At 49.0% G+C, this 12,234-nt stretch overlaps 2 protein-coding genes across 2 annotated transcripts; one reads left to right on the top strand and one right to left on the bottom strand.

Moving 5' to 3' along the window:
- The first annotated feature begins 1,745 nt into the window (after positions 1-1,745).
- Positions 1,746-3,196, top strand: LOC117851970 (peroxidase 1). Its single transcript, XM_034733892.2, has 2 exons — positions 1,746-2,135; positions 2,283-3,196. Exons 1-2 carry the CDS (start codon positions 1,809-1,811, stop codon positions 3,048-3,050), a joined length of 1,095 nt encoding a protein of 364 aa, XP_034589783.1. The 5' UTR covers positions 1,746-1,808; the 3' UTR covers positions 3,051-3,196.
- A 697-nt stretch (positions 3,197-3,893) lies between these two features.
- On the bottom strand, positions 3,894-5,919 carry LOC140222584 (aspartyl protease family protein At5g10770-like). The gene is made up of 2 exons (XM_072293423.1): positions 5,533-5,919; positions 3,894-3,959 (listed from the first exon to the last, which is right to left on the bottom strand). Exons 1-2 carry the CDS (start codon positions 5,917-5,919, stop codon positions 3,894-3,896), a joined length of 453 nt encoding a protein of 150 aa, XP_072149524.1.
- Positions 5,920-12,234: the final 6,315 nt, after the last annotated feature.

The following is a 12,234-nucleotide window of genomic DNA, read 5'->3' as shown; positions in this document are numbered from 1 at the left end:
GGGCTGGGGGGGGGGCTCCAAGTGGAGTCCTTTTCCCCCAACAGTTTATACGTGGTTGAGGGATCAATGCTTTTGTTGGGGCTGTTCACCAAGTAATAATAGCCCACTTTTATTTGGGAAATTTCTAAATAAATTTAGCTTGGGCAAGCTCCTGTATTGTCATTTGTATCGTCCTGTATTGGTGTTTTAGTAGGGTCCCCACATAAATCTTCTTGGAAATATACTCCGTCTTTCCTTAAATATAACAACTTTTGAATGTTTCATAAGTCAAAATATCCTATGTTTGACAAATTTTAATATACATAGTACCGATATCTATATCCTCAAAGATGAAGTACAGTATAAAAAATATAATGCATCATTTAATAAAACTAATTTGATATCGTAATATTATTACTATTTTGATAAACTTTGTCAAACATAGGACAATTTGACTTATTAAGACAAATTTGGAAGTCCTTATATTTAGGGGAGGAAGCTTAGGAGTATGGAGGAGTGCTTGTAAGTTCCATGAATGCTTTCGGTGGTGCCCCCCATTTCCAGTGTCTAAGGTTTACTGTGTACCTACAGTTATCCGTCATGACTAACTCTAGCATCTATGTATAGCTGAGTCATGACTAACTCATGGTTTGTATAGTTATCCAGTATGGAGGAGTCATGACTAACTCATGGTGGAAAAAAAATTAAAAAATCTAGGTATAGCTGAGTTTGCTGTTGAAAAGTTTTGCAATTTATAGTCGAATTCCTTCAAGTTGATATATAGTGAGATTATGTGTGTTTAAAATTCAGCAATTATGTGTTGAAACGCACATTTTATTCCAGTTCCAGGTTGAAATTTTGATGTTAAAAGGTTGACAATTATAATTTGAGCAATTTTTATATGTTGGATCTCAATTTATATTTTTGTACGAAACTTTACTATCCACACCTTTAAAATTGAAATATTTAAGGCAACCTATTTCAATCTCACATGTCATGTTGAGGTTCCACGGAGCAATTTGTTATATGTGGCCATGCTGATGAGTTGTAGTTTATGCGTGGTTATGGAGGGATCTAGGCTTTGGTTGGCAAGAAATGCCCCACTTGTGAAGGAAGTTTCAGAGCAAATTTAGCATGGGCTTGCTCCTATATTGTCCTACCGTCCGCACACAAAACCCAGCTTTCTTTAATCAAACCGGTAAGCAATCATTAGGATGTTCCAAACTAACATTCCCCGGCCGATGACGCCCAAAAGCCAAGAGGCCACGGTCAACCTGTACCGGCCAATGCTGCGGAGAACATGCATCTTTTGTAACGTTCACGTACGTTACGCCACGACCAGAGGGCCGCCACCCAAGAATTCCCTCCGCGCCACAGGGGCAGACACTATCATAAACAGCTATAGCCCAAATCATTGGCAAGTTCACATGGGGTGTTATTCCCCTTGGTGCTTATTTATATATATGTATATAATCCCTCAATTATATAGTATATATAATAACCGGCGACGGATAATTGCCGCCTGCAAGGCGCTGGCTTCTCCTAGTGTAGATACGAGCCATGTTACTGTCGACGCGGCCATGAACTGGTCTTCATCAGCGCCGTCTATCTCTGGTTCTTATCTTCGTATTGACCGGCTCACTTGGAGCCAAGCGTCAACACCTCAATTCAGTACGTGCAATTTTATTTTCGATGGAGGCTGTCGATTATATATGTTGAGATGGCAGTTAGCACATGGCTTGTGTGTACTACGCAGGAACAGGTTGTCACGCCACAGCACACGCAAGTCCTGCTGGTATCCAGAAGGCTAGGAGTACCTGTATAAATTCATGGAGTTGGGAGGACATCTCCATCCATCCACATTGCAGCCTTGGTCTCACTTGCAAAACATTCTTGCTTCATCCGTCTTAAAAAATCTTAGCAATCAGTTGATTATGGCGATCAAGTCTTGTGTGCTGCTGTTGTTACCTGTGGCCCTTCTGCTGCTCGCAGCAGGCAGCTCACCGGCGGTGGCGCAGCTGGAGATCGGCTACTACAGCAAGACATGCCCCAATGTCGAGGCGATCGTCCGTGATGAGATGGAGAAGATCATCTCGGCCGCACCCAGCCTCGCCGGCCCGCTCCTCAGACTCCATTTCCACGACTGCTTCGTCAGGGTAAGTTATATTACCCAGTCCACCATGGCCTCACAAACTTTGAATATCCATCATGTACATGTATATTGCGTACTACATTGAGGTTTGCACCACTGATCGGTCACCATAGAACTGATAGAACAATGTGCTTACAACTCAAAATTGCAGGGCTGTGATGCGTCTGTCCTTCTCAACTCCACCGAGGGCAACCTGGCAGAGAGGGACGCCAAGCCGAACAAGAGCCTCCGGGGATTTGGTTCCGTGGACAGGGTGAAGGCCAAGCTCGAAGCCGCCTGCCCCAACACCGTCTCCTGCGCCGACGTCCTCACCCTCATGGCCCGCGACGCCGTCGTGCTTGCCAAGGGCCCATCCTGGCCGGTTGCGCTCGGGAGGCGAGACGGCAAGGTGTCCAGCGCCACAGAGGCGGCCGACGAGCTGCCTCCAGCCAACGGAGACATCCCTCTGCTCACAAAGATTTTCGTTTCCAAGAACCTCGATGTTAAGGACCTCGTCGTCCTCTCTGGTGCGCACACCCTCGGCACGGCGCACTGCCCGTCCTACGCCGGCCGGCTCTACAACTTCAGCAGCGCCTACAACGCCGACCCAACCCTCGACAGCGAATACGCTGACAGGCTGAGGACGCGCTGCAAGAGCGTCGACGACAAGGCCATGCTGTCCGAGATGGACCCTGGCAGCTACAAGACCTTCGACACCAGCTACTACCGCCATGTCGCCAAGCGCCGGGGCCTCTTCCAGTCCGACGCCGCACTCCTCACCGACGCCGCCACCAGGGATTACGTCCAGCACATCGCCACCGGCAAGTTCGATGACGTGTTCTTCAAGGACTTCAGTGAGTCCATGATCAAGATGGGCAACGTCGGCGTTCTCACCGGTGCTGAGGGGGAGATCAGGAAAAAGTGCTACATCGTCAACTAGAGTACCAGCTTGCTAAATCGTTGATTTTTAATTGTAACTGCTTGAGATGATAGGGCTGCTTCTCTGTGCGTTCATCACTCCATTGCGTTAATTATTGTTGTAAATCCATTCTTGCTATAAATAGTGTCAATTGTTTTGCTTGCCAATTAAGTAGTAGATAAGACTAGAGTGCCCACATTATATATTTCATATATATACAATGTTGAATTTGTACGCATATTTACAGCTTATATCTATAATTCTATAAAAACAGCCAGCGATCTAATAAGCACACATACTTGTAGAAAATCTTTATTGACTTTTGTGCTACATATTAAATTACTACATTTTAATATAACAATGGAAACCATTCCCAGCCTCTGAATCAAGTGATGTACACAAACTTGTTGCACAGCAAAGAAGGGAGTTCAAGAAAAAAAACGAGCCACATGATGATGGTTGTCCTAAAGTTAGCCAACAAATTTATTTTACATTTAGATACCTATTACTCTGTAAAACAAGAAAAGGGAGTTTTTTTAGTTGCCGTGGATTCAACACTTTCAAATTTCAGCCATGAATGTCTTTATAATATTTTGATGTAATATTTGAAAGAAGTTCCATGATATAATTGTTCTATATTGCACGTATTTTCCACAAGCAGTGAGCTAATAATCAAAACAATGTCTTCCTTACTACATCAGACTACTCCTAACCCGAAAATTACTTTTGCCGTTTTGCGCGTTGGCAGTGTGGCGGACTCAATGATGCACAAATTTCGCAGTTAGGTTCCGAACTCACTCATGGCTCAATTAGTCACTCCATGGCCCGGCCCAAGATGTCCGGTGTAGCCCATATTACAGCCCCTCATGCCTTGCAGGGCCAGCAGTTGGCCAGCTCCCCGTCGATTACCTTGATCTCGGTCTGGGTGGCCTAGATACGAGTGAAAACAGCAAGACTGTCTTCAATCAAGCAGGGTGGGGCCGTGGCCTTTTACTGGGTTCCTTCATTCGCTAATTGCAGTGGGCTAAGTATACACTGCAGTAAGTGTATTTTCCATTATTTTGGAGGAATTGTTGAAGGTCAAATGATTTTTTCGGATTCGAATACATCTTTTAATCTTTGCAACGTATTTTGGGCTGAAACCAAATTAAACTGGGTAATTATGAATGAGAAATATGTAAAAAGAAAAAAATTTGAAAATCCTTGAGATGGGTTTTTGAACAAGAGGGAAGGCAGAGGAAAAACTAACCTTGTTTACTGTCTACGGCGTGCCCACGCATTGAATCTTTGTTCCTCTACTGTCTCTCTACCGCTCTGCAGAAGCAAAGCATGCTTGATGCCATATTATTATGCTATACAGCTATCTCCTCTTGCCCTCTTTTATTCTTTTTTTATTTTGCGAATCACGGTGCTTCACTAATTCCCCTCCTCTGCTCCCATATGCATGCCACTTGTCATACTCCTCTTTGAACTTCAGTCTCCTTTTTCTCTTGTCATGAGCTCTGAGAATCGCGGCATCCAATGCCGCCACCAAATCCGTCATCAATGGTGATCTCTGTATTGATTTATTCTCCCTGACCACCTTCCTAGCTGGGCCACTCCTTATAGCCGTCCTTCAAAGTTTTCCCTGACGCTAGACTCCGGGAAGCCCACCGCCACTTCAAGGACTTTCAGAATACTTTCCTTCTAGTTTCCATTAACATTCTATGAATATAATTATAGAGCTTTTAAAGTGTAAACAGGGCATTCACAATTTCAAAAAAAAATGCAAATGGCTTCAAAAGCATCAGTAAAAATTAAATGAAAACTGCGGTTCGAATTTGAAACATGATAGAAGCTTGCCTCGAAAGATATGGTTCACACCATAGTCATAAGTGTTGACGCTATTTTCAAATACAGGGTGCATTTTTTTCATGCTATAAATTATAAAATCCAGAGCACTCATAGAACAGTTTCGTCAGTAGATATTGACGGCTATTAGAGAAAGGTTTTGTCTTTTACAAGACGAGCTCAACATATTTGGGTATTCAAATATTAGAATAGTTCATATTTGGGTATTCAAATATTAAAATTTCAAGGTTTCAATCTTGGATATGAAGCGTTTGTAAACGTTTGTAAGATATTAGAATAGTTCATATTGCTGCAGAAAAGAAAAACAAACTAATAAAAATATTAATTACATTGTAATTTGCTGAATATTCTGAATTTCAAAGTTATCAGACATCCAAGAGTAAACACTCAACATATATATTTGGGTGTTCAAATATTATTCCAAACAGACTTGCATACTGTGGTTTAGAGTTTCACAGGCTTTCTGCGCAGCAACCTTTGACCTTTCTGAACGAAAGAAGCTAATTTTTGAAGGAGGCCAACGCAAATTTTTGAAAAGGCTCCAAGTCAAAGAACAGCAGGCTTGCAATGCAAAGAGCTCAGCAAGCGCCAGTCCGGAACCCGACCCTTGCGCCTGGCAGGTCATACAACACCTCGTTGTTCGCTGATTCACGTTGCCGATGACGCCAGTGTACTCGTCTCCATCCGTGGTCCAGAACGCGTGGCAACCATCCAGCAGGAGCCCCGACGAGGCGTCGAGGTCGACGGTGGCGCCGCCCCGGAACGTCAGCGACACGGTCGGCACGTTCACGTTGTCGTACCCCGTGAGGTTGTAGCAGGTGTCGAGCTGTGCCGTCGGCGGCGCTAGCGGGTACTCCGCCATGGCGCTCCGGAACGCGGCCCAGAGCGCCGCGTAGGCCGTGTCCTGCAGCGCCGTGACGATCGTGCCCGAATCCGTAATCATGCCCTCCCGGAACACGGCGGCCGGGATGTCCAGCGGCCGCCCGCCGACGCTGATGCCGGTGAGCATCAGCTGGTAGGCCCACGGCTGATCGTCCATCGTCAGCAGCGGCGTGAACACGATAAGCCGGAGGTGTCGTCCGGCGCCCCGAGGGCCAGGAACCCCGTCGAGCCCCCCGTCGGAGGGAGGCAGTGCGAGAACACTCAGCCGTGCTCCCCGGACGTCTGCCACACGAGCGACTCTGGTAGGCGGCCAAGACCGAGGATGCCGTCATACTCGTCGAACGGGCCCTCCTGGTCATGGCCGCAGCCAAAGTGGAAGTCCTCGACGACGGCTCCGGCACAAAGTGTCAACGCATCGCTGCTATAGACGCCGCTGGTGTTCGCCTTATTGCCATAGCTGACGTAGAACGCGCAGTCCCAGTTGCTCGTGCAGCCATTGCCGTCGATGCCGGCAGCCAGGGCCCTGCACTCCTGCGAGTCGCAGGGGATAGTTTTGTAGGTAGAGGACCTGCTCGGGTCGAACAAGTGTAGCCTCTGGGGATAGTACTGGCTGGAGTTGCACGGCTTGCACTGAACCCATGTCAGGTCGCTGCCGGTGTCCAAGAGGAGGGTCTTGTGGGACGGTCGGACTGCCCAAGCCCACCGTGACGACGTACTGCCGCGTGTCGTAGGATGAGCCCAGCTGTGTCGGGACGCTTACAGCATCGTCGTCGTTCTTCAGCCCAAGGCTCCTGGAGAGTCTCTTTGTAATGGACATGGGTGCGCGCACGGTCTCGGCGAAGCCTTTCGGCGAGGGACATCTCGTCTTTGGCCTGCACGGGTGCACAAGGCCCGTGCCGGTGCGCCAGTGGCATGGACACGCGGCTGGAGTGTGGAGTCGTCCCAGCACAGATGAAGGTTTTGGGGTGTTTGACAGCACTCTCCTTATAAAAACCAGCTCCACTCCACCAGCCCAATATTGAGCTGTTGCACGTGTTTGGTTGGTGGCGGTGCTCCAGCTCCAAAAATATGAGCACTTGTTGTGAATAGTCTATTTTACCCTTTGTGAACAGGTCTACATGTCTGTCTCTTCTCTTTCCTCCGCTTCTCTTCCTCGGCTCGCGCTCGAACTAATCAGAACCCAAATCTAAGTAATCAAAACCCAAATTTAGATCGCACCTATGGATTCAACGACGGTGACTAAAAAATTCGTCTTTGGTGACTACAAAATTGTTTCTACAGCCGCAAATATTTCCTCAAGACGCATTGCAAGTCCTGCTTGCAAGCGGGCAAGCTCATCCGCATCCCAATCGCTGCGCAGATCGCGCCCTCAAAGCACGCGCTGGCCGGGACCGGGGACGCCACTGGCACCCGCATGGCGGCCTCCTTGCCCGCCGTCATCGTGGATGGCTACTTGTTGGCTTCCTGCCTGGCCACCAGCGGATGCGACCACCGCCACTATTGCTGCACCGGCGGTACCACGCCACCGTTCCGCTCACTGTCAATGAGATCCAGCACAAGGCAGCATTCCTCGACCTTCCTGGCACCAACGCAATGCGCGGCCTCCTCCAGCGAGATCACGAGACGGCCGTACGGCGAGCAGGGGCGGTCCGCTAGCAGGGGCCAGGCGGGGGCGGCGCGGTCCGACGAGCAGGGGCGATCCGCCAGGCAGGGGCGTTACGGTCCGACGAGCAGGGGGTGGCGAGGCCCGAGAGGCGAGGGTGGCACGGGCAGCGCAGTGACGACAGGTGCGGGTGGTGGAAAAATTAGAAATGAACCGGTACGTTGTGTAATAAGTGGCAAAGGTGGGTAAATAACCTCCAACTCCACGAGGAAGTCTGAAACTAATATTTTTGGAGCACCCCCTGAGGTACTTCAGGAAAAACGTGGATCTGAGCCCTAACTCCATGTTTTTTCTAGAGCTGGAATTTGTGGAGCTTGACGTGTTTGGCAGGCAATTTTGTGGAGTTGATGAAGTGGAGTTGTTTTTTCTGGAGTGGAGTACTGCCAAACACCCCCTTAGTATTGAAGATGTGGCTTTGCTGATCACTGCTCATCAGTGCGATACCTATGGATGATGATGAACATGCTGATTCTTCGGATGACTGAAACGATCTTGACATCCCGTATTTTTACGAGATGTTTGTATTTGCAAAATGGTGGATTTCAAATTTTTTGTTGTTGGTTGAGTGAAAATTCAAACTATAAGAACGTCTTCATTGAATCTCTCCCAAAAAAAATTCCTAGATTAAATTGAATTAAATTGAAAACCTAAGATCAGATATTTGCTAGAGTGCTATTTGGATTTTATTTGGCCTTATTTGGATTTTGATTGAGTGAATTCAAATTTGAATTCTAGATTCAAATTTGAATTAAACCTAACTAACTACCTACCCTAACCTGGGCCTAAACCTCCCCTAGCCCGCTAACCTCGCCGGCCCTCCTAACTCGCCGGCCTACCAGCCCACCTACCCCGGGCCACGGCCTGCTCGCCCAGCCAGCCCAATAGGCCAGCCTACTTCAGCCTGCACCGCACCACCCCGCCCTGACCTACCTCTCACTGATAGGCGGGACCCGCCTATCAGCTTTTCCTTCCACCTCTCGCCTCTCTCTCACACTCGCTGCACCACCCCATACCACGCTGCCCGCTCCTACTCTGCAACAAGGGAAGCCGCGGGAGGCTTCCAGAAGCCCTATCCCATGCCCGGCACCCCTACGCGCGCCAACCCTAGCCCCGGGGGGACGCTCAATGCGCGCCACGCAACCCTGCACGCACCCCAAAGATCACCGGCCATCCAACAGTGCCTCGGTGCCCCCAAACCCTAGTCAAGTGCCTATAAAACCCCGGGCCTTGACCGAAATCGGCAACCCACTCACCCTAGGTGCTCTCCTATCCTTCGCCGCCACCAAGAAAAGAAGAAGGGGGGAAGGGGAGGACCGAAGTAGGAGGAAGGCGCCGCCGCCCCAGAGCCACCTGTGGCGTTACCTTCGTCAAGCCAGCATCCCGTACGACAACACCAGCGTTGCCGCGCGTCCTACACCACCTCGCCCAACCTCGCCTCATCACCGCTCCAAGCCCACACCACCAATCCACCGAGTAAGCCACCCGCCTCTGCTCTGTGGCGTCGCCCGTCGCCGTAGCCAAGGCCGCGACCGTGGGACATTGCAGATCCGCACGCCCTGCCTAGCTACGCCACCGCACGCTGCCTCTATTCGGCCATCGAGCCGCGTTCTTGCAAGTGTTGTCTCTCCCAACGTTGCCTCACGCACGCTCGTCGTGAACCCACCGCTTGGGCGCGCCGCCGTTTCAGCCATCGCAGCCAAAGCCTTGAGGGACCCCAAGATGCAATCTTTATGTCCTAGCAAGCTTCGTCTCGCTGGCCTTTTCCCTTTTAGCGCGTTGTCACCCTCACCCATCATTTCCAGCCACCCCTCGGCGCACCACCACCGCCCACCAACATCGCCATGTTGAACCACCGCCGATAGACTCCGCGAGAGCTGCCTGGGTGCTTGCATGGCCGTGGCATGGTGCCAGTGAGCCAAAGCACGCGCCTTTGGCCCCTATGAGGCAGCCTTGCGAGCACCTTGCCACCTCACCAGTGCAACCCGAGTGCCGCCACTTGGAACCCGACGCTCCGCTGCCTACCATTGCCCCGCGACACCCTGAGCCGCTTCGCCGGTGAGAGATAGGGCCCATAGCTCGTTGTTGGATCGCTGAGAGAGCCTTCTTTGGCCAGCCTTAGCCATAGCCACGGCGGAGCGAGGGGGGAGGGAGGAAGGAAGGCCCCGCCGGCGGGTGCCTAGTCATGGATGCGGTGCACATGAACCACGGTCTGTGGTACACGGCGGACCGGGCGCCCGAACCGCGCCGTGGGCCAAGCACAAGTGGCAGCCACGCTAGCGCTGTGTGGGGTGCCACCTCAGCGTAACCGCTCGCTTGTACCTCCCCTATAGACACCTAAAGATCACACGTGGCTGAGCCACGTGGCTAACACATGTGCGCCACCTAAATACAATAGATAGCCTACAGCTAGCAAAAGCCAACCTATAGCTATCCTATATAGCTACCAGGGTGCCGCATTAGCACATAGGAGCCACCAAACCATGGACCGTTGACCGTTGATCGAGTCAATGCTGACATCATCCAGACCCACTGATGACATTAGCAAGACACGTGGCACGCTCTGGTGCTGCCACATGTCACCCCTATAATTTTTCTTATTTTGCATGAATTATTTAAAAATTTAGAAATTGATTTAAATCTCAAAAATTCATAGCTAATTCATCTTAACTCCAAAAATTATGAAACAAGTTTTATCATTTTTCTAAAATCATGAAGCATGCGATAGACTAGTCCTTGGTCTTGTTTGGGTATTCTATGGATCTCTTTTGGATTTTCTTTGCAAATAGACCATGGTAATTATGGTAATTGTGTAATTAGGAGCTACCGGAGACTCGGAGCTGAATTCGGAGCCAGAGCCATTCGAGGACCACTACAAGGAGGAAGACTACTCAGGTTCACGCCCATTCGATTTGAATACCCATTAGGCATTGCTAAATTAGTACGCTAGTGTTTTATTCCTTGCATGATGATGATGAACCTTGCATAGCCTTCTTTATGCCTTATGTCCTTGTTTGACCTACTACTATACTACTTATATACGCAATGTGCGATGCTTGCATGTGTATGGGATATTGGGATTAGGATTCTTGGCGTGTGTGGGGTTAAAATCGGCAGGAGAATGTGTTTTTGGATACTTGTCTGGGGTGAGCTTTACACAACCCAATCTTCGGATTGGGGGCTTGGGGTCCGTTCTCGGATGTTCCCTCTTTGGTACTTGTTATAAGTACACAGTTGAGGAGCATAGGAGTTGGGGTTGATACCTGTTATAGGTGTCGTTGTGGACCATATTGTGGAAATGCTTTTGGGAGTTACGAGCTTGCCCCGGTCTAAAATCAAGTGGGTCGCCATGCTTCACGAGAATATGTTAAACGTGCACGCCACTCGCCGAATTATGGGTCTAGGCCCGAGTCGAGACTGGCAAGTGCGGTACCATACCTGCAGTATGATACAGTATCACAGTATGATACAGTATCAGTGTAGGGGGGAGTGGTGCTAACCTTTTGCCCCGTGATTTGCTTTTGCCCCTGATTAGCCTCGATGGGAGTGCTTCATAGTTTTGGGTGGTCCTCTGTAGGGGATAGCATCCGAGCCCGTATGCAGGATGGTATTGTAACTCCCAGGTTCTTCGCATGGTAGGGTGATATTCAATCGGCTGATCCTCGATTATCTCACTCCTAGATGGGTCCAGGTGCACACACTATGCAGAATTAAAACTATACGTATAGCCGCGTCCTTGGTCATGGACAACCCTGTGTCGCGATGACTGTCCATTATTTTTGGAAAATCTCTACCTCCTCCTTAGAGCTACTTGTGTGTTGTGAGCCGCAATTGCAGTCGGGAAGAGGGGAAGTGACTCCCTTTCCCTTTAGGATCCGATTGTAGTTGTTGAGAGGCGAAGAGAGGGAGTTTTCGCCTCGACCCTAGTATGGAGTTAGGATGCCTAGTGATAGGGACCCTGTCGAGGTAGGTGTACCCGATGTGTTTAAAGATTGGGATGATGGATATGGAGGTTTATACGTTATGCTTGCTGCTGCATAGGGAACTCGAGCCTATCCCTTGACTACATTTTTGACTACTAGCACTAGGCCACTTAAAGCTTGCATACAGATGGTGACGTGAACCTGTCTCAATCTTTGGGGACAGCTCGTGAGTTTGCAGGTTACGAGTCCGACTTCGACAGCTCGTGAGGGTTGTGATGCTACTCTCAAGAATGCCTGTGGAGTTGATCATGATGAGGAAGATGCTTCCATAAGCTAGTTACCCCTACGTTGGTTTTATTCATGTCGTTTAGCCCAAGGGGCATGTACCATATCGTACTCTCATATTATGGGATGTAATAAATAAATTTGTATTGTTATCGTTGTATGAAAATGATATTATACTGAAATGAGTTCTGTATGTGATAGCTACTGATTCAGGGATTATCATAAGGATGCAGGGAGTCGGATTCTCCTCACGGAAATCCAGTTCATTTCTTTTACGTCCCTTATGACCTGCAACTGCATCTGCATGAGCAATACCACCGTAGCTGCGGCATAGGAGTAGAAGCAAAGAGAGGATCAAAGCAGACGCCATGGGAGGAGATGAAATGAGATACTACCACTCGTCGAGGATGGAGTGTATGTGCCAAACTAAACGAGGGATGGGCTTCGAATTGTTTTTTTTATGGTGAACATTACGAGGATCTGTGGACTTGGTCCAGCTATTTAGAACTAATTCAATATATTCCGGTTCTGTCTTACATTTTTTTCATGACATTTTTGCACATAACCTCTTGGGTCGGTTAGGAGCGCATAATTAACCTCTTGA

This window comes from Setaria viridis, chromosome 4 (genome assembly GCF_005286985.2).
Source record: "Setaria viridis chromosome 4, Setaria_viridis_v4.0, whole genome shotgun sequence".
NCBI lineage: Eukaryota > Viridiplantae > Streptophyta > Magnoliopsida > Poales > Poaceae > Setaria > Setaria viridis.
This window is presented reverse-complemented; position numbering and strand designations above follow the sequence as displayed.